Source organism: Mauremys reevesii, linkage group 10 (genome assembly GCF_016161935.1).
Source record: "Mauremys reevesii isolate NIE-2019 linkage group 10, ASM1616193v1, whole genome shotgun sequence".
In the NCBI taxonomy this organism is placed as follows: Eukaryota; Metazoa; Chordata; order Testudines; family Geoemydidae; genus Mauremys; species Mauremys reevesii.
The window spans coordinates 37,787,232-37,807,397 of record NC_052632.1 but is presented as its reverse complement, the minus strand read 5'-3'; the positions used below and the strand labels follow the sequence as shown (position 1 = coordinate 37,807,397).

General features: G+C 51.3%; 1 protein-coding gene across 3 annotated transcripts; it reads left to right on the top strand.

Moving 5' to 3' along the window:
- The first annotated feature begins 4,948 nt into the window (after window positions 1-4,948).
- LOC120373391 (zona pellucida sperm-binding protein 3-like) lies at window positions 4,949-19,939 on the top strand. Of its 3 annotated transcripts, none has more exons than XM_039491787.1 (9): window positions 4,949-5,404; window positions 6,047-6,165; window positions 6,256-6,359; window positions 6,437-6,614; window positions 6,699-6,819; window positions 6,919-7,010; window positions 7,099-7,241; window positions 7,385-7,510; window positions 8,228-8,382. In XM_039491787.1, exons 1-9 carry the CDS (start codon window positions 4,964-4,966, stop codon window positions 8,332-8,334), a joined length of 1,431 nt encoding a protein of 476 aa, XP_039347721.1. In that variant the 5' UTR covers window positions 4,949-4,963; the 3' UTR covers window positions 8,335-8,382. The 3 variants fall into 3 exon arrangements, with proteins under 3 accessions (XP_039347721.1, XP_039347722.1, XP_039347723.1); XM_039491788.1 differs by lacking the exons at window positions 6,047-6,165; window positions 6,256-6,359; window positions 6,437-6,614; ... (3 more) ...; window positions 7,385-7,510; window positions 8,228-8,382 and adding exons at window positions 17,799-17,917; window positions 18,008-18,111; window positions 18,189-18,366; ... (3 more) ...; window positions 19,137-19,259; window positions 19,779-19,939 and having other exon boundaries at window positions 4,959-5,404; XM_039491789.1 differs by lacking the exons at window positions 4,949-5,404; window positions 6,047-6,165; window positions 6,256-6,359; ... (4 more) ...; window positions 7,385-7,510; window positions 8,228-8,382 and adding exons at window positions 13,834-14,275; window positions 17,799-17,917; window positions 18,008-18,111; ... (4 more) ...; window positions 19,137-19,259; window positions 19,779-19,939.
- Window positions 19,940-20,166: the final 227 nt, after the last annotated feature.

The following is a 20,166-nucleotide window of genomic DNA, read 5'->3' as shown; positions in this document are numbered from 1 at the left end:
TCCAAACCAGGATGCCATCCTGGCTTGGGCTGCTACCTGGACTCCCCATTGGGAGCCCTACTGCCCCCCAGTAGCTGGCTGCCACACTCCTGGCAGCAACTGACTCCAAGTGTGGATCTCTTCCAAGAAAAAGCCCCAGGCAGCTGGGTGAGAAGCCCTGGCTCTGTCCTCCAGGTGGGCCCCTCTCCAGTTGGTACATGTCCTCACCAGGATCACTTCCTACCAACAGGAGGAAGATAATGTGGACAGTAACCACCGTGGTAATTAATACAGTGGCTGTAAGTTGACCTAACATAAGTCCACTTAGGATTGTAGTGTAGACAGCTTAAGTTAGTGAAGCAGCAAATGTGTTGGTGTGTACAAAGGGTGGAGTTCTTCTATAAACTAGGGCAATTGGGAAGAGTGATTTGGCCCAAGATGGGGAGGAGATGTAATCTGCCAGGAAAAGGCATAACTAGATCCAAGGGCTGGGAGGGGAACTAACCAAATTCACACTGGGCAGAGGATGCACTCTCTTCCTGGGGTGAGTGAAGAATCACTGGTAAAGCTTAGCAAGGGCTGCTGTGGATCTGCTGTCATGTGGGGTCCTTACATCAAGACTAACACCACTGCCTTTGGCCTGGAGCTGATGAGGCTTTCACTAATCAAGGCTGATACTTGGCAGCCTCTTGAGACTAAAGCACTGCCAGTGTAGACTAGCCCTAACATAGCTTGTGTGTCATGACACAGCACTGGAAGAGAGCTCTCCTAGTGCTCCAAATCACCTCCACAAGGGGTGAAGCTACCAGTGCTGGTGCACTGTCTACACGGGTGCTTTATAACACTGAAACTTGCTGCACTTGGGTGTTTTTTCACATCCCTGAGCAAGAAAGCTGCAGAGCTGTACAGTGCCAGTGTAGATGCACCCTTAGAAGGGCTGATGGGGCCCCAGTGAACCTAAAACTGGAGGTGCATCATGGTTTTTATGCTGTTTTTATGCTGTTCCCTATTGCCATGCTACCTGGGCACCTCAGTAACATGAGGGGAGAGATCCTGACATACACAGGCCCAGACTTTCCAAAGTGCTGGGGGATGCTTGACCAGGGCTGCCCAGGGAGGGGGCAAGCAGGGCTGGCTTTAGGAAGTGTGGGGCCCAATTTGAACATTTTCGGCAGGGCCCTGGTAGGGATGACTTAAAAAAAAAAAGCCTTTCATTTCTTCTATGTATTATTTACTTTCCATAACTATATAAATAAAATTATATATTATGTACATTGCATCATATATGCTGCTGATTGGTTAGTAATGACTGCCATTTCACATGTGTGGGTCCCTGCCACTCCCTGGGGGTGTGCCCATGTGTGGGTCCTAGCTGCTCCCTGCCCCCCTCATTGAAGCAGGTGTGCAGGGTTACTGCCCTGGGAACTGCAGGGCAGCAGTGGACATGGGGCTGGCTGGAGGTAGGGGCTGGCTGGAGACAGGGGAGTGTGGGGTGGGCTGGCTTCAGGCAGGGGTGCAGCAGGGGTTGGCAGGGCTGGAGACAGAGGAGTGTGGGACTGGCTGGCTTCAGGCAGGAGTATGCAGCAGGGGTTGGCTGGAGACAGGGCAGGGGGTGCTGGGCTGGTGTGGGCAGGGGTGTGTGTGGGGCTGGCTGGCTTTGGGCAGGGCTGCAGGGGTGTGTGGCAGGGGTTGGCTGGAGACAGGGCAGGGGGTGCAGAGCTGGCTGTAGGTGGGGAGGTGGGGTTGGTGCAGGCAGGGCAGGGGGTGCAGCAGAGACAGCTGGAGCCCCAGCCCTTTAAATAGCCCCCAAGCCCCCTGCTATCCCAGGGCTCTGGGGGCTATTTAAAGGGCCCAGGGCTCCCCTGCTTCTACCCCGCCCCAGACCTTTTAAATAGCCACAGGAGCCCTGGGGAATGCATGGGGGCAGCGGGGCTCTGGCAGCTAGTTAAAGGACCGGGGTGGCAGAGGCAGCTGGAACCCTGGCCCTTTAAATAGCCCCTGGAGCCCCCCACTACCCCAAGGCTCTGGGGGCTATTTAAAGGGCCCGGAGCTCCAGCCAGGAGAGCAGGGCTTGCCGCACTCTGGCCAGAGCTCCAGCTGCGAGAGCGGGGCTGTGGGGCAGCCGTGCTCCCGTCGGCACTTTGGTCAGGGGAGTGGGGCCACGGAAGACCCCGGAGCAGACCGCAGCCGGAATAAGTAAAAAAAAAAAATTGAAAAGGCGCCTAAGGCGCGGGGCCCGATTCCTGGGAATCAGGCGAATCAGTCTAAAGCCGGCCCTGGGGGCAAGTGGGGCAATTTGCTCCAGGCCCCACGAGCCCTGGTCCGGCAGCAGTCTAGGTCTTTGGCAGCAGTAGGCCCTTCAGTTGCTCTGCATCTTTGGCAGCACTGAAGGGCCCCCTGCCACCGAAATGCCGCCGAAGACCCAGACCGCCACCAGGTGAGTGCAAGTGTCACAGCTCCCCTGCTTTGCCCCAGGCCCCTTGAATCCTCTGGGCAGCCTTGTGCTTGACCCCCTTCCACTGCTTCACCCCTGCCCTGCCTCTTCCTGCCCAGTTCCACCCCCTTTCCTCAAGCATGCTGCATTCACACCTCCCTCCTGCATGTTGCAAAACAGCTGTTCACAGGAGGCATAGGGAGCGGGAGGTGCTGATCCACGGGGTGTGCTGGTGGGCAGGAGGCACTGGGCTGCACCGGGTGCTTAGTCCCCCACCATTTTTTTTCTCCATGGGTGTTCCAGCCCCAGAGCACCCACAGAGTCGGTGTCTCTGACACAAGATGTGGGGAAGAAATTTTATCCCTGTTTTACACCTGTGGAAACTGAGGCATAGAGAGGCTGTGACATGGTTGTGGTCACCCAAGAATACAGTGTCAGAACCAGGAATTTAACCATCAGCTGGTGAGTCCAAAGCCAGTGCTTCAACCACAAGAACACCCAACTACCCGGCTGAAGGTCACCAGCAGGGTTCTGCACATACTGCCCTCAAAAGAGCAGAGCTGCCTCTATCCCCTGCCCATATTCCTAACAGCCCCTCTGTTCTCCCAGCCTCCCCACACCTGGTGCTGCTCAGCTGCCTCCGGTCAACTTTAACCTTCCCATCATTCCTTATGCTTTCAGCACAGCCCTGTTCCACTCTAGACAGCTCCCAGCCCCTGACATCCCTCCACTCTGCCTCCTAAACATGACTGCGTTTATCTACCCAAAACTGCAGTTAGGGAGGGGGGTGTAATCATCCCCATCTCACACAGGGGAAATGAGGCACGATGACAAAGGGCCAAAATTAGTGGCCACCTACCTAAATTTCCATGTAAGTAATTTTTTGGTGGGGGGGGGGAGGAAGCAAAATTTGGTTTTAAAGAGAAATTTAGCTGTGGCCTTCATGAAACTGGCCACAGAGAAATTCCATCATGTGGCACCATAAAATGCCGAACCGTGATTGGCATCCAATTTAATGCAGGCTTTTTAGAACCAGCCCATGGCCCTCTGCCCAATTAGCTAATCCACTGTGTAAGTGGACTGTTCAATGGTTTGTTAGACAGCAGCAGATTCAGGCTGCCTGGGTTCTGTGCCTGTGTCGGGAATGGAAGTGTGCTCTAGTGGTTAGAGCTGTGGCTACTGACAGGACAACCAACCACATGCTTTGGATGTTTGCTTCAACAGCCAGCCTGGCTCAGTGGATGACACTCAGGTCTGCCATATTAATGACCTAGATATTAACGTGACCTTTCCCAAGAGGACCATTGTGCAGCCTCTTGGTGACCTTACCTGTAAAACAGGGGAGAATGAGACCTGTCTCCCCTAGTGCATGCAGAGGAAGCTACAGTCAAGTACAAATACAGCCATCACTGGAAGCAACGACTCTTGAATTTACAGTCTCCTGGGCCCAGTTCTTCCAAGGTATTTAGGCTCCTAACTTCCATTGAGCCTAACTACCTTTGAGGAACTGGGTCATGGTTCCCAGCCCAGTGCACTGTCCCCTGGCTGAAAGAGGAGTCCTGGGTTTAGCTGTGTATACAGGCATGGCATGCAGGGCTCACAGAAAACCCCTAGGCCCTTCCCCAGGGCCAGAAATAAAACAATGATTTTGGATAGGCTACGTTTTGGAACTTGTTTTTCGGACTGGACATTAGCCCTCAGCAGGGGTAGCCCAACAATCTCCATTTCACATGGATCCCACCCCAATCATTTCCTAGCTGTGCAAAAATATCATGATAAGGCTGTTCAAACAGGATACTCAACATTTAAAACCAGGCCGCTGGGGAGAGCTGTGGCTGGAAAACCCTTTGGTCAAATGAACTCAAGTTTGCATCCCAAAACGCACCTCAGCTGCTGAACTAGAATGCCAGTTTGGGAGCTGATCTGACTATCTAGGCCAAGTTCAGATCCTATTGGGATCCAGGAAGTGGGTGGGCAGAAATCCGCCCACTGCTAAAGGACCTCCCCCCAGTCTAAGGGGAGGATCCACAGGACCTGGAAGCCAAATGATTCCAGGGGACAACTAATGAGATAACAGAGACAGGAGTGAGGTCACAGGGCTAAACGAAGGGAACCAGATGAGGACACCGAGCAGAGAACCCCACCGAGTTCAGATAAGAGGCAAAATTCAGAGACCAGGAATTTAAACAGAGATTGTGTCACAAACGTAACCATATTGCAGCGATCACTGCTCCATAGTAAAAATCCCCTTTGGCATTGAGCATCAGCACTGCAGTCGCTGCACAGCTGATATTTCACATCCACATCAAAATGTTTCAGCCTTTAATTGAACGAAACATCACAGGAATCTCCCAGAATACAACTGATGAACTGACCAACTGGTGGGGCTGATTCCCATTGGTCCTCCCATTTCCTTGCTCCAGTGATGGGTCATGGATGTGATTGGGCCCCAGCTGCCTGCAGGCTAGGGGAGGGTGATAATTACGTGGGGCAGCTGTCACCTGGCTTTAGGTGCAGGGTATAAAGGGCCCAGAGCAGCAGATTCTCTCTATGCTGGGTTTGCTGCAAGCAGGCAAGATGGGGTATAGAGCCACCCTGGGCTTTGCTCTTCTGTGCTGGGTGGTCAGTGGGGTGACTAGTTACAATCCCTGGGATTTCTCTAGGAGGGACTCAGCCATCTGGAGATCCGCCCCCAGGGCTGAGCCCCCTCACAGACAAGCCTATGTACCCTCTCTTGCCCAGCCCTACCCCTGGGCTCAGGTTGATGCTTCCCAGCTCAGGGCTGTGTCCCTGCTGCAGCCTGTCACGGTGCAGTGTGAGGAGGCTCAGCTAGTGATCACTGTGCACAGGGATCTGTTTGGGACGGGGAGACTGATCAAAGCTGCTGACCTGAGCCTTGGCCCAGCTGCCTGCCAGTACACATCCCTTAATGCTGCGGAGAACACAGTGACCTTTGAAGCTGGGCTCCATGAATGTGGCAGCACCTTGCAGGTAAGGCAGCTTCATATAAGCCAGGAACTTCCTATCTGTGTGGATTTAAAAGGGTAACGGTACTGTGCAGGGCCTTGGCTCAGTTTCTGACCAACTGGCTATCCCTCTGGAGGGAGGGGGTATGTTTTTCTTAGTCTCCAGTCTCCTTATAGTTGAGAATTTCATGTCTAAAAGCAGGCTTAAGAGCATGTATGGGGAGGGAGCCATGGTGGCTGTCAGATTTCACCATTGGACATGTGTGCCCAGTCCAAGCTAGGGAATTTTACTGCCAGTAAAGCAAAGTTTGGCACCCTGAATTCTCTGAGCTCTGCAATGACTGCAGAGGGGAAGGGGCCAGCTGAATGTGTTTCTGTTCTCTGGTAGCTCAATCTGAGTAGTGGTGTGAGTGTGTTGTACCTGGAGGTTACTCTATGGCACTTTCCTCAGAATAGGCACAGAGGAAACTAGTCAGCAGAGTCATGCAAAACAGGGCACTATGGTAGCTCCAGTATTCTGATGGCTGCTCCAACAGAATGAGCGCAGGAGCCACTTATTGAAAGACATGGCCACTTTCTGTAGGCTGGAGAACTGTCTTCAGCTGAGAGCTGTTAATATTGAGCTTAACTACTTGCCCTTAATCTGTCCAATGTCCACTCCTTCCAGATGACCCCAGACACCCTGGTTTACAGCACAAGCCTGAACTATAACCCCACCCCTGCCAGCAACCCAGTGATCCTGAGAACCAATCCAGCTGTGATTCCCATTGAGTGTCATTATCCCAGGTGAGTGTCTGAGATGCTCAGGTCCTCTCCTACCCATTCAGTCCCTGTTGTGGGATCTGGGTCAGTGACTGAGGTTTGCTCCTCTCACAGGAAGGACAATGTGAGCAGTAAAGCCATCAAGCCAACCTGGGTTCCCTTCAGCTCTACCCTGTCTGCAGAGGAGAGGCTGGGTTTCTCCCTGCGCCTGATGAATGGTAGGTGGGAGGAGACGTCAGGGGGAGCCCAAGCCTGCCTGCCTGTCTGTCCTGCTCACTGTGAGCTTGCCTTGCAGATGACTGGAGTGCTGAGAGACCCTCCAATGGGTTCCAGCTGGGGGAGGTCATGCATATCCAAGCTGATGTCAACACTGGGAACCATGTGGCTTTGAGGCTCTTTGTGGACAGCTGTGTGGCCACCCTGACCCCAGACAGGGACTCCTCTCCCCGCTATGCTGTCATTGACTTCAATGGGTAAGAGCTGGGAGCCGGGAGCCCTGTCTAGTGTAAAACAAGACTGATCAGGGACTCTCACTGACCCTTGGTTCTTGTGTGTAGATGCTTGGTGGATGGGAGGTCAGATGACACCACCTCAGCCTTCATATTCCCCAGACCCAGGCAGGACACACTGCAGTTCATGGTGGACGTGTTCAGGTTTGCAGGAGATGCCAGGAACTTGGTGAGCTCCAGATTTCTGCTCCAAGTCGATTTCCCAAGGCTAAGCAGGTGTTAGTGTCCCCTGGGATGGTCCTAACCCCTCTTCCCACTTCCCCTCCAGATCTATATCACCTGTCATCTGAAAGTTACTGCAGCTGAGCAAGCCCCAGATCCCTTGAACAAGGCTTGTTCCTTCAACAAAGCAGGCAACATGTGAGTAGACTAGAACCCCATCAGGGGAGTGATGGGCAGCCTAGAACAGAACACTTCCCTGTAGATGATTGTTCTTGTTCTGTTGCAGCTGGTCTCCAGTGGAAGGCACCAGAGACCTCTGCAGGTGCTGTGAGACTGGGAACTGTGGTCTGGCTGGACAGTCTGGGAGAGTCAGACCTCTGGACAGATGGCCAGGGAGGCGCTTCCAGAGAGATGTGGCCTCCAGGCATGGTAGGTTCTGTGCCCACTTCACCTGGGAAGATGTCTGGCTTACTCCAACAGACTGTTCCTAGGGGATCTTCCACCCAAAATGGGATGGCTGAGATTAACCTGACACATTGGTGCTCTAGTAGTGCTTCTCTTCCCCAATACAGGTGACCCCTTGGTGAGGGAAGCTGAGGCTGATGTTGTGGTAGGACCCCTAGTCATCTTTGATGCTTATCGAGGATCAAGGGATCTCTCAACTGATCAAATGGCGGCAGAGAAGGCAGCCTCGGAGGGTAAGCAGTTCTAGTGAAGAACAAGTCACACAGAGCCTCCATTGTTACTTATTAATCTACATTAGGTTGGCTTGGAAAAGCTGATCTAAAGGATGAAAGAAATGAGTCTTGCAAAGTCAGCTGTAAGAATCCCTTAGCCCAGGAGTGGGTGTTAGGAATGAGTCAACGCGGCTCCTCGTTGAAAGAGTCCAACCAGAGCCAGTCAAATCTAGGTCTGTCAGCCATTGCAGCCTGGGCTTATCTGCTGGGACACCAGTTGTGGCCTGAGACCTACAACCCATGAACTAGTGAATTTATAAACAGGTGCTAATCTCCTGCTCCAGCCACTTCTAGTAAACAAGTATCAGAGGGGTAGCCTTGTTAGGCTGGATCTGTAAAAGCAGTAAAGAGTCCTGTGGCACCTTATAGATTACAGACATATTGGAGCATGAGCTCTTGTGGGTGAATACCCACATGCATCCAACAAAGTGGATATTCACCCATGAAAATTCATGCTCCAATATGTCTTAGTCTATAAGGTACCACAGGACTCTTTGCTGCTTCAATTGGTATGGCTTAAAAATCACAACCCTTCAATATAGCTCCAATAAAATCCCCAACTTTTTATTAACTATGGCCTTCACTAATGTACCCAGCAAGTCCATGGTGGATTTTTATGGAGAGGTAGTTAGAAAAGCAACTAGTTGCAGTTTTAACCACCTGTCTGTCCTTTTGTAGGATTCTCTTCTACAGCTGGGCTGATCTCCATGGCAGCTGCCACTGCACTGGCCTTCATTACTCTGGGGATACTCGTATACAGAAGATGCAGCCATTCTAGTGCCTGAGCAGTCACATGCCTTGTACCTTCTGTCTAAATAAATCCAATGACTTGAGTCTGGTCCATGACTTATTCTTTATGGGCAAGGGAGGTGTGTGCCCTCCCCACCTTCTTTGGGGAAGGAAATGGGGTGGTTGATGCATGGGCTGAATGAGAGAGATCATGGGAGGGTGGGGAGAATAGAGCTTGCTGCCTTCAGGTTCCCAGAGTCAAATGGCTGGTATCTCTCATAGGCAAAGGGCAGAGGAATTTCCCTCCTTCTGAACAGTCCAGCTGGCAGCTGTAACCATTACAGGGATCTAGCAGAAGAGAACAATATTCCCCAGCCACTGTGCCCTCTGAGTGAAACAGACTCCAGAAGGGAGTTCCTGCTGACTGACTGGCTTTACGCAATGCTCTAGGAGAAGAGTTCTCAAATTTCATTGGACCACAACCCCTTCTGACAATTACTGCCCAGCCCAGGGGGTCAAACCCCAAGAGCTTTAGCTCAGGGGGTGCTCAGGGTCTGTAACCTGAGCATCCCCCCATGTCAGGCAAAAGCCTCACCCCTGCCACATAGGGCTGAAGCCCTTGGGCTCAGTTTGTGGCTTTGGCCCCAGGCAGCCTACCACAGCCCTGGCAAACCCATTAAAAGGGTGGTGGTGACCCACTTCGGGGTCCCAACCCACAGTTTGAGAACTGTCGCTCTCAGGTAACTGCCCCAATCCTTCTCTCTCAGGTGAGTGGGCTAGCCAGGTTCTTCTCCCCATGGACTGAAATCACCTCTGGGGTGAATTCCTTTGGCTTAGGCTAGATTTAGTTGTGCAGGTGAGTCCTGGTCTTGTGCAAAAAGAATCTAAAAAAATCTTCCCGCTCATGCTCTAGGCCATGACCTGTGAGGGCTGCTCCAACCTGATCATGCACCCAGGGCAGCTTCAACTCAAACCCAAGTCTAAAGGGTTCTGCTCCATTGTGCTCTCTCCAGTGGTAGAAAGCAGGGTGGGCTGCTATGTGATAGGATGTCATTTGTTCAAACAACATCTGTCCTTTAGGTGGGTGGGGAGCAGACCTTACTCAGGGTTGCACAAGCAAACATTGTCAGCAGGGCTGAGGAGAGGAAAGGGAGCAGCAGAGTGTATTTTCCCCCAACAAGCTCTCTTCAGCAGTGGTTATTCAGCCTCTCCCATGGGATGCTGCAGTGGGGCACTGAAGCTGGCAGGCAAGATAGTGGGGCAGGATTCCTCCAACAGATGCAACTCTCTGAGCAGTGGCCCTTGTAGGTTTGTTGTGCACCTGTGAGCTGAAGGGACTTGGTGCTGACAGGGGCTGTCCAAGGTCAGAGCACCTCATGTACAGTATCAAATGACTCTCAGCACCCTGGGAGGCAGGGGAGGGCTGACCCCCTGTCATACAAGGGTGGAAGGAGACATGGGATCATTAAGTGAGATTGCCCAGGAAGGCATTGGCACAATGTGGAACTTAACCTTCATCTCTTGCATGCCAAGGTGGTGTTTCAACCATCAGACCATTGTTCTCATTGCTTTCCAGCCTGTATTTCCATAGTCCCTCTGTTCTTCTCCCCCTGCCCAGCTGAGATCCAGCCCCTCTGTCATAGGTAAATGTCCCCTGCCTCTGGCATAATTCCAGCCCTCCCAGAAAACTCTGGGTCCCTCACTGTGGAAGCTCCAGAGCCCTGACATCCCTCAAATCCCCCTTCTTTCTCTGCACTCAGCTTGTTTCTCTTTCTCCCGAATGATGTTGGCTGTATCTAGACAAAGAGCAGGAATCATTACTGTCCTTGTTTCATGGAGGAGACCCTGAGGTTCAGTGCCGCTAAGCCAAAATTAGTGGCCAGTTCCCAAACAAAGAATTTTGTGCTGTATGAGGGGTGTGGATGCAATGCCTGGAGGTACTGCAGCTGGTTGAGCTGTCAATTTTCTGGCTTTCTAGGGTGCCTTGAAGAGAGGATGCAAAATTTGGTTTTTAAATAGAAGTTTAGCTGCAACCTTCACTAAACTGGGAAAAGAGCAATTCCATCATGTGGAGCCAAAATTACACCAGTGGGAGTCACCTGGTTTGGACACAGTCCTCTGCCCCTTGACCTAACCTTTCTGTAAGTGGGCTTCACAGCTGCTTGGCAGAGAATCAGGATTCCTGGGTTCTCTACCCAGCTGTGGGAGGAGACTGTGGTCTCATGCTTAGCACAGGGAGGGTAACCAACCACATTAACTCCATGCATTCATTTCAGAGAGCAGCACGGCTGTGACTGGGGTCAGCTGGAGACACCAGGGTTTTATTCCTAGCTTTCCTAGGAGGACCATGATGTAACCTCTCAAGCAGCTTAGCTCTAAGATGCTGGATGATGAGAGCTGCCTTGCCCTAGTATAGGGCTATGAAGCCTTAATCAGTTATTAGCACTGTGGGTGCAAATACATATTAAGAGCTGTCAGTGGACTGGAACAGTTGCATGCCATCCCATGGGCTCCCCACAGATATGGTGTTGACAACAGGTGTCTCTCTCCCTTCCTCTGGGCACACTGTCATTCCATGCAGGACTCTCAGCAGTCCCATTGGTTGCACCATTAAAACAGAGATAAACCTCAATAACTTCAAATTGACTAGCTTTTGGAGCTTGCCCTTGATGCAGGCCACTAGATTCCCCCAGGGGTACCTGTGACCCAAGAACCTCATGATGCCAACTGGCAGAGGACACTGGGGGGTACAGGGATCCCCTGGGTTCACCAAGAGAAAGTCATGTAAGTTCTCTAATGAAACCCTGGGTCACACTGGTCATCATAACCATTGTGAGATGTAGGTATGGGAAATATGAAAGGAGCACTGAAAATCAGGTTCTGTAGGCCATGTAAATAAAGCAGGCCTCTCAAAGGTAGTGGGTCTTGAGACAAAGTCCTGCAGACAGGAGGGGTGGGCGATGCTTATCTCCATGGTGGACCATTATGTGTTGTATGCCATACAATGTCTAAGTCAAATGCTAATGAGGAGCTGGCACCGACTTCAGAAAGAAACTAACAGGAAGAATTCAGCATTGGAGGGGGAACCCTAGCTATAGGTAAACATAAAAGGGACATTCTGGTATATTTGAGGAGCAAAAAGACACCCTGACATCAGGTGCTATTTTCTAGATGGGAGGATACCTTGTTAGTTAAGTGTAGGCTCTGGAATGCGGGTTATGATTTTGTTTCATAACTAGCTGTTTGTTTCCAGATCTCACACAGGTTTCTATTTAACTCTCTGTTCTGTCTTAAATAAATCTCCTTTTGCTTTAGAATTGAGCTGAAGTGTTGTGTGTGATACAAGAGCGGTGAACTAAGGCCAAACTGGTAAATGGTGATGCGCTGTTCCTCTGGAAACAGAGGATCTGTGATTTCTATGGGCATCCACTGATCAGGGCTGAATCCCAGTTTGAAGGGACTTGAAGTCAGGGGTGCATTGATTGTTAACCTGCAAGGCAAAACACAGGAGTGGGCTAGCCCAGAGAAGAATGCTTGAGGGGCTGATGGGCTGGTTGCATTGGGGAGCTAACACCCAGCTGGCACAGAACATAAGAATGGCCATCCTGGGTTAAACCAAAGGCCCATCCAGCCCAGAATCCTGTCTACCGACTGTGGTCAATGCCAGGTGCCCCAGAGGGAGTGAACCTAACAGGTAATGATCAAGTGATCTCTCTCTCATGCCGTCCATCTCCACCCTCCTTACCCATCTTGGCTAATAGCCATTAATGGACTTAACCTCCATGAATTTATCCAGTTCTCTTTTAAACCCTGTTATAGTCCTAGCCTTCACAACCTCCTCAGGCAATGAGTTCCACAGCTTGACTGTGTGCTGTGTGAAGAAGAACTTCCTTTTATTTGTTTTAAACCTGCTGCCCATTAATTTCATTTGGTGACCCCTAGTTCTTATATTATGGGAACAAGTAAATAACTTTTCCTTATTCATTTTCTCCACACCACTCATGATTCTATATACCTCTATCATATCCCCCACTTTGTTTTCTCTTTTCCAGGTTGCAAAGTCCTAGCATCTTTAATCTCTCCTCATATGGGACCCATTCCAAACCCCTAATCATTTTAGTTGCCCTTCTCTGAACCTTTCCTAATGCCAGTATATCTTTTTTCAGATGAGGAGACCACAGCTGTACGCAGTATTCAAGATGTGGGTGTACCATGGATTTATATAAGGGCAATAAGATATTCTCCGTCTTATTCTCTATCCCTTTTTAAATGATTCCTTACATCTTGTTTGCCTTTGTGACTGCCGCTGCACACTGCATGCAAAGCAAGGCTCCTTCATACAGGAGGCAGGTGGCAACTAGGATGATGCACAACCCTGGCTGCCGTCAGAAGTGTCACAGTCCCTATCCCAGGAATCTCATTTTCACATGGATCCTCCCCCCAGGACAGGCCCTCTCTTGGCTTTGAAAAACAAACCAGTCTGGGGGAGGGGAGAAATGGGGGCAGATGTGGGAAACACGTTGAGGAAAACAACTCAACCCTGTAAACTCCACCCCAATCCTGGAACGAGAACACCAGTTTTGGAACTCATCTGGCTAGTTATGTGGATATTAGAGAGGACACAAATTTCCCCTTGAACAGATTTCAGTTTCGCACTTATCCACAGTGGAACAGTCATTGGGCCAGACTGAAAGAGCAGGTGACCGGGAATGCTGCTGTAGCCCGGTGGGAGCACTGGGGGCTGGTCCCTCTTTCATTATTTATCCACAACAGAACAGCTTGAATGGGAGAGCAGGAGAAAGCCCAGCATCAGAATTCCCCCTAGCTCAGTGGTTCAAGCGTTCTTCTGAGAGATGGGAGACCCCTGTTCATATCCTTTCTCTCTCCCGCAGTAGAGAGGGGGAATCAAACTTGGGTCTCCCACATTCCAGGTGAATGCTCTAGCCACTGGGCTAAAAGTTCTGATGTGGACACCACATCCTGCTCCATTGTGAATGGGGCCCACGCTGGTAAGCAGAACAATTAGTAAATTGGGCCCCTCATGTGACTTAGGCAACTAAATGTCTAACTTCTCTGGCTCATGGATCATTCTTGGCTTAGGTGGGAGATAGGTGCCCAGACTCCTAGAGGGAGGCAGCTGTTTATGAGCCCAAAGGCTGAAACACGGGCACCAAAGGAACTTAAAAACATAGGTGCTGCTGAGTGAATTTAGGCACCTACGGAGTTCGCGGTGTGGTTTATAGATCACAGTGGAGCCAAACCCGGGATTTACAGGTCTAAATCTGGGATTGGGGAGCCTGGGTCCCTTTGTGGTGGAGCCCACCCTTAGCCTTCCATTGAACGAAACAGGCAGGAATTTCTCAAACTACAGCTGATGAACTGACCAACAAGTGGGGCTGATTCCCATTAGCCCTCCCATTTCCTTGCTCCAGAGTGTGGGCAGTGGGTGTGATTGGGCCCCAGCTGCCTGCAGATTAGGGGAGGGTGTTAATTACCTGGGGCAGCTGTCACCTGGCTCTATGTCAGGATATAAAGGCCCCAGAGTAGCACTTTCCCTTTATGCTGTTGGTTACTGCAGGCAGGATGGGGTACAGAAGGAGCCTGGGCTTTGCTCTCCTGTGTTGGGTGGTCAGCGAGGTGATCAGTTACAATCCCTGGGATTTCTCTAGAAGGGACTCAGCCATCTGGAGACCTGCCCCCAGAGCCGAGCCCCCTCGCAGACAAGCCCATGTATCCTCTCTTGCCCAGCCCTACCCCTGGCCTTGGGCTGATGCTTCCCAGCTCAGGGCTGTGTCCCTCCTGCAGCCTGTCACAGTGCAGTGTGAGGAGGCTCAGCTGGTGATCACTGTGCACAGGGATCTGTTTGGGACTGGGAGACTGATCAAAGCTGCTGAGCTGAGCCTTGGCCCAGCTGCCTGCCAGTACACGTCCCTTAATGCTGCAGAGAACACAGTGACCTTTGAAGCTGGGCTCCATGAATGTGGCAGCACCTTGCAGGTAAGGATTCATGCAAGCTAGGAGCCCTTATTGATTTCTAGCATTGCTACCCTGTCTTGTCTGATGGGGTATGGGAGGGAACAATGGGTGGGATTTTGTCCTTGTCATTGACAAGCTCCCTGTTTTTCCTGAGTTGTTCTTCCTAGCTTCCAATCTCCTGCACCAGTCAAAGAGTTTTGCCCAATTTGGCTCCTGGAGCAGGCTCACAAGTGAAGCCTGAAGCAGGTGGTCTGGTGGCTCAGATAGACTTTACTTCTGGACCCCCATGTTCAGACTCTGTCTGGAGACTCTGCAGATAGGACCACTCAACTGAATACACTGGTTGGTTGGTGTTAGCCTGAGCTCCACATAAGCTGCAGGAGGGAAAGGGACAGACAACTGGATTCCTTAATCCCTGGTCAAAATTCACCTGAAAGAAGCTACTAGATCAGGCCTGCACAACTCATAAAGTGGTGAGGGCCACATTACTCCAAAGAAAACAGCCGAGGGCTGAAACTTCCCGGTCCTGCAGAAACACCCCCGTCCCAGGGCCATCCAGCCCTGCAGAAACAAACCCTCCTTCCCCAGCGCCGCCCCACCAAAACAGCTGTGGGCCAAAAAGGAAGGTTGGGGGTGGGGAGGTGATACTTTATTTTAAATCAACTGGGGGCTCCCAGCTGAAGAGGTGGCTGGGAGCCCTCAGGGTCAAATTAAAAGGCTTGGGGCTCCAGCAGCTGGGGGAACCCGGCAGGGCCAGCTCTAGATTATTTTTTTTTTTTGCTGCCCCAAGCAAAAAAACTTGGCTGCCCACTGTCCCAGCCCTGGGCTCCTCTGCTGCCCCAATCCTGGGCTCTCCCACCACTGACACACACCCCCTGCTGTCCCAGCACTGGGCTTCCCCCTTTCCTCCCCACCAGTGCCCTCCCCTGCTACTGCCCCCCCAGCCCTGGGCTCCCCTACCAGTGCTGCCGCCGCCTCCTCCTCTTCCCCACACCTCCTGCCTCCCCAGCCCTGGGTCACTGGTAATGCTCCCAGGGCAGGTCATTCAGCAGGAATTTTGGATGTGCACAAAACACAGACAGGACTGGTTTCCATATGGTTACAGAGCTGCAGTAAAGTGGAACAATTTTCAGCTTGTGTGATTGGACGATATCTGGATGCATATTATAAGACTGTTGTCCATAAATGAGGAAACATTGAGGTGCCTTTTAGTATTCTTTTGTTCCTCTTTCTTTCTATGGGGAATTTGCCAATGCACTATCACTGTCTTCCTTTTAAACAAACAAAAAGGCAATGGCTGTTGAAAATAGCAATTCCATTCCTAATAAGCATTTCTTGCTCAATTTTATCCTGCTTTTTCTACAGCAAGTTACAGTGGATCAGTATATTTGATTTGGGAGAAATGAAGTAACAGCTGCCCAAACTGAGCTTGAGCACTCCTGAATTTTGAGGTGTTCAAATCTGGAAGGCAGGTGCTGGGGCGGGCAGGTGGGTCTGTGGGCTCCATGGGGGAGCATGGCAGCAATGTGTCTGGAGCTGCATGGAGCCAGACACACTGGTTTGAGTGGCACGGTAAGGGGGCTGGAGAAGGGGTAGGGGGTTCCAGGGGGCAGTCAAGGGACAGGGAGCAGGGGTGGTTGGATGGGGCAGAGGTTCAGGGGGGCAGTCAGGGGACAGTCAGCAGTTGGATAGGCATGGGAGTCCCAGGGGTTTATCAGGGGACAGGTAGGGGGTGGGGTCCTGGGGGAAAGTTGGGAGGTCTCAGGAGGGGGCAGTTGGGGACAAGGAGAAGGGAGGCTTAGATAGGGGGTGGGGGTCCTGGGGGGCAGTTGAGGCAGGGGTCCGGGGAGGGGGCAAACAGCGGCTGCGTACCTGGATTCAAATGGCTCTGGGCTGCCCACAGCCGTGGGGAGCCCTTTAAATCCCAGCCGTGGCTGGGAATCTCTGCGGGCAGCCCAGATCCCTTTGACTCCCTGCGGCTGGGATTTAAAGGGCTCTGGGCTCCCCTCCGCTGCGGGCAGCCCAGAGCTCTTTGCTTCCTGGCCGCAGCTGGGATTCAAAGGGCTCTGGGGTGCCCGCAGAGCGCCGTGTGCGGGGGATTTAGAATCCCCTCGCGGGCTGCACAGTGAGGCTCCGCGGGCTGCATGTTGTGCAGGCCTGTACTAGATGAAACTTGGAGGTTTTACTGCCTGATTCCTTTACAACCTGCACAGAGGAAACTAGTGAGTAGAGTTCTGCAAAATAGCACTACATTGGCTCTTGTATTCCTCTGGCTGCTCTAGCAGACTGAGCTCTGCAATCCCCTGCTTCCAGTGTCCAGCCCTTCCAAAGGCAGTTCCCAGTTGACTGGGCCTTTGTTGGAAGACTTGAGCTCTTGTTTCCATCTGGCTCAGGCTTGTTCTTGGGCTCATCTGAATGACTTTTCAAATGCCATGTACACTAGTAAAAACAGGAGTACTTGAGGCACCTTAGAGTAACAAATTTATTTGAGCATAAGCTTTTGTGGGCTATAGCCCACTTCACTGGATGCATAGAATGGAACATTCATGTTCTCTGTATGTATAAATTTCTTCCTGTAACAGTTGGTATGGCTACTACCACCTTAAGAGGCTAATTAAGAGAAGCTATTATCAGCAGGGGAGAGAAACTTTTGAAGTGATAATCAAGATGGCCCATTTTGGACAGTTCACATGAAGGTGTGAGGATACCTTAACATGGGGAAATAGATTTAATTAGTGTAATGACTGAGCCATTCCCAGTCTCTGTTCAAACCTAAGTTAATGGTATCTAGTTTGCATATTAATTCAAGTTCAGCAGCTTCTTTCAAGTCTGTTTTTTTAAGCTTTTCTGTTGCAAAATTGCCACCTTAATGTCTGTCACTGAGTGGTTAGAGAGGTTGAAGTGTCCTACTGTTTTTTGAATGTTATGATTCCTGATGTCAGATTTGTCTGTTTATTCTTTTGCATAGAGATTGGCCAAACTGGACAATCATCAGGGGCAGCTCCAGGCCCCAGCACGCCAAGCGCGTGCTTGGGGCGGCATGCCATGGGGGGCACTCTGCCGGTTGCCAGGAGAGCGGCAGGTGGCTCCGGTGGACCTTCAGCAGGTGTGCATGCGGAGGGTCCACTGGTCCTGTGGCTTCGGTGGAGCATCCGCAGGCAGGTGCAGCCGTGCTTGGGGCGGTGAAATGGCTAGAGCCGTCCCTGTGGCCAATGTACATGGCAGAGGGGGCATTGCTGGCACATGATGGCATATCACATTGGTAGATGTGCAGGTGAATGAGCCCCTGATGGTGTGGCTGATGTGATTAGGTCCTATGATGGTGTCACCTGAGTAGATATATGGACAGAGTTGGCATCAGGCTTTGTTGCAAGGATAGATTCCTGGATTAGTGTTTTGTTGTGTGGTGTGTGGTTGCTGGTGACTATTTGCTGCAGGTTGCAGGGCTGTCTGTAAGCGAGGACAGGTCTGTCTCCCAAGATCTGAGAGTGAGGGATGAAACATGTACACTAGTGTTAACCTTTCCATGTTTGGCTTTTCCCAGATGACCCCAGACTCCCTTGTTTACAGCACAAGCCTGAACTATAACCCCACCCCTGCCAGCAACCCAGTGATCCTGAGAACCAATCCAGCTGTGATTCCCATTGAGTGTCATTATCCCAGGTGAGTGTCTGAGATGCTCAGGTCCCCTCCCACCCATTCAGTCCCTGTTGTGGGATCTAGGTCAGTGACTGAGGTTTGCTCCTCTCACAGGAAGGACAATGTGAGCAGTAAAGCCATCAAGCCAACCTGGGTTCCCTTCAGCTCTACCCTGTCTGCAGAGGAGAGGCTGGGTTTCTCCCTGCGCCTGATGAATGGTAGGTGGGAGGAGACTTCAGGGGCGCTGAGCCCAGCCCTGCCTGTCTGTCCTGCTCACTGTGAGCTTGCCTTGCAGATGACTGGAGTGCTGAGAGACCCTCCAATGGATTCCAGCTGGGGGAGGTCATGCATATCCAAGCTGATGTCAACACTGGGAACCATGTGGCTTTGAGGCTCTTTGTGGACAGCTGTGTGGCCACCCTGACCCCAGACAGGGACTCCTCTCCCCACTATGCTGTCATTGACTTCAATGGGTAAGAGCTGGGAGCTGGGAGCCCTGTCTAGTGTAAAACAAGACTGATCAGGGACTCTCACTGACCCTTGGTTCTTGTGTGTAGATGCTTGGTGGATGGGAGGTCAGATGACACCACCTCAGCCTTCATATCCCCCAGACCCAGGCAGGACACACTGCAGTTCATGGTGGATGTGTTCAAGTTTGCAGGAGATGCCAGGAACTTGGTAAGCTCCCAGATTTCTACTCCAAATTTTCCCCAGGATAAGCAGGTGTTAGTGTCCCCTGGGATGGTCTTAACCCCTCTTCCCACTTCCCCTCCAGATCTACATCACCTGTCACCTGAAAGTCACTGCAGCTGAGCAAGCCCCAGATCCCTTGAACAAGGCTTGTTCCTTCAACAAAGCAGGCAACATGTGAGTAGACTAGAACCCCATCAGGGGAGTGATGGGCAGCCTAGAGAGGAACAATTCCCTGTAGATGATTGTTCTTGTTCTGTTGCAGCTGGTCTCCAGTGGAAGGCACCAGAGACATCTGCAGGTGCTGTGAGACTGGGAACTGTGGGCTGGCTGGACAGTCTGGGAGAGTCAGACCTCTGGACAGATGGCCAGGAAGGCGCTTCCAGAGAGATGTGGCCTCCAGGCATGGTAGGTTCTGTGCCCACTTCACCTGGGAAGATGTCTGGCTTACTCCAACAGACTGTTCCTAGGGGATTTTCCACCCGAAATGGGATGGATGAGACTAACCTGACATGTATTGGTGCTCTAGTAGTGCTTCTCTTCCCCAATACAGGTGACCCCTTGGTGGGGGAAGCTGAGGCTGATGTTGTGGTAGGACCCCTAGTCATCTTTGCTTACCGAGGATCAAGGGATCTCTCAACTGATCAAATGGCAGCAGAGAAGGCAGCCTCGGAGGGTAAGCAGTTCTAGTGAAGAACAAGTCACATGGTGCCTCTATTGTCACTTATTAATCTACATTGTGTTGGCATGGAAAAACTGATCTAAAGGATGAAAGAAATGAGTCTTGCAAAGTCAGCTGTAAGAATGAGGAATGAGTCAACAAGACTCAAGGAGGGCTCCTCATTGAAACAGTCCAACCAAAGCCAGTGAAACAGGTCCGTCAGCCATTGCAGCCTGGGCTTATCTGCTGAGACACCAGTTTTGGTCTGAGCCCTGCAACTTATTATCTAGTGGGATTTATAAAAAGGTGCTGATCTCCTACTCCAGCCACTTCTAGTAAACATTATCCAGTTGGTATGGCTTAAAAACCACTTCAGAAATCAGAACCCTTCAATATAGCTCCAATAAAATCCCCAACTTTTTCTTAACTATGGCCTTCACTAATGTACCCAGCAAGTCCATGGTGGATTTTTATGGAGAGGTAGCTAGAAAAGCAACTAGTTGCAGTTTTAACCACCTGTCCGTCCTTTTGTAGGATTCTCTTCTACAGCTGGGCTGATCTCCATGGCAGCTGCCATTGCACTGGCCTTCATTACTCTGGGGATACTTGTATACAGAAGATGCAGCCATTCTAGTGCCTGAGCAGTCACATGCCTTGTACCTTCTGTCTAATGTAAATAAATTCAGTGAATTGAGTCTGGTCCATGACTTATTCTTAATGGGCAAGGGAGATGCCTTCCTTTCTGTGGGGGAGGGAATGGTGTGGTTGATCCACCAACCACATCATGGACACACCAATGAGCACCACAACCTCCTTCTGATGACAATTACTGTCCCAGCCCAGGGATTAAACCAAGGGCTTCAGCCCTGGGGATGGGGGGCATGGGGACTGAAGCCCTTGGGCTTTGGCACTGGGTAGTAGG

What these genes read in the sequence shown, in the direction of transcription:
- LOC120373391 (XM_039491787.1), top strand. Translation starts at nt 4,964, where the DNA reads ATGCTGGGTTTGCTGCAAGCAGGCAAGATGGGGTATAGAGCCACCCTG. An exon ending in CAGGAGATGCCAGGAACTTG is followed by an intron (nt 6,820 to 6,918) that starts GTGAGCTCCAGA and finishes CTTCCCCTCCAG; the next exon opens with ATCTATATCACCTGTCATCT. An exon ending in AGATGTGGCCTCCAGGCATG is followed by an intron (nt 7,242 to 7,384) that starts GTAGGTTCTGTG and finishes TCCCCAATACAG; the next exon opens with GTGACCCCTTGGTGAGGGAA.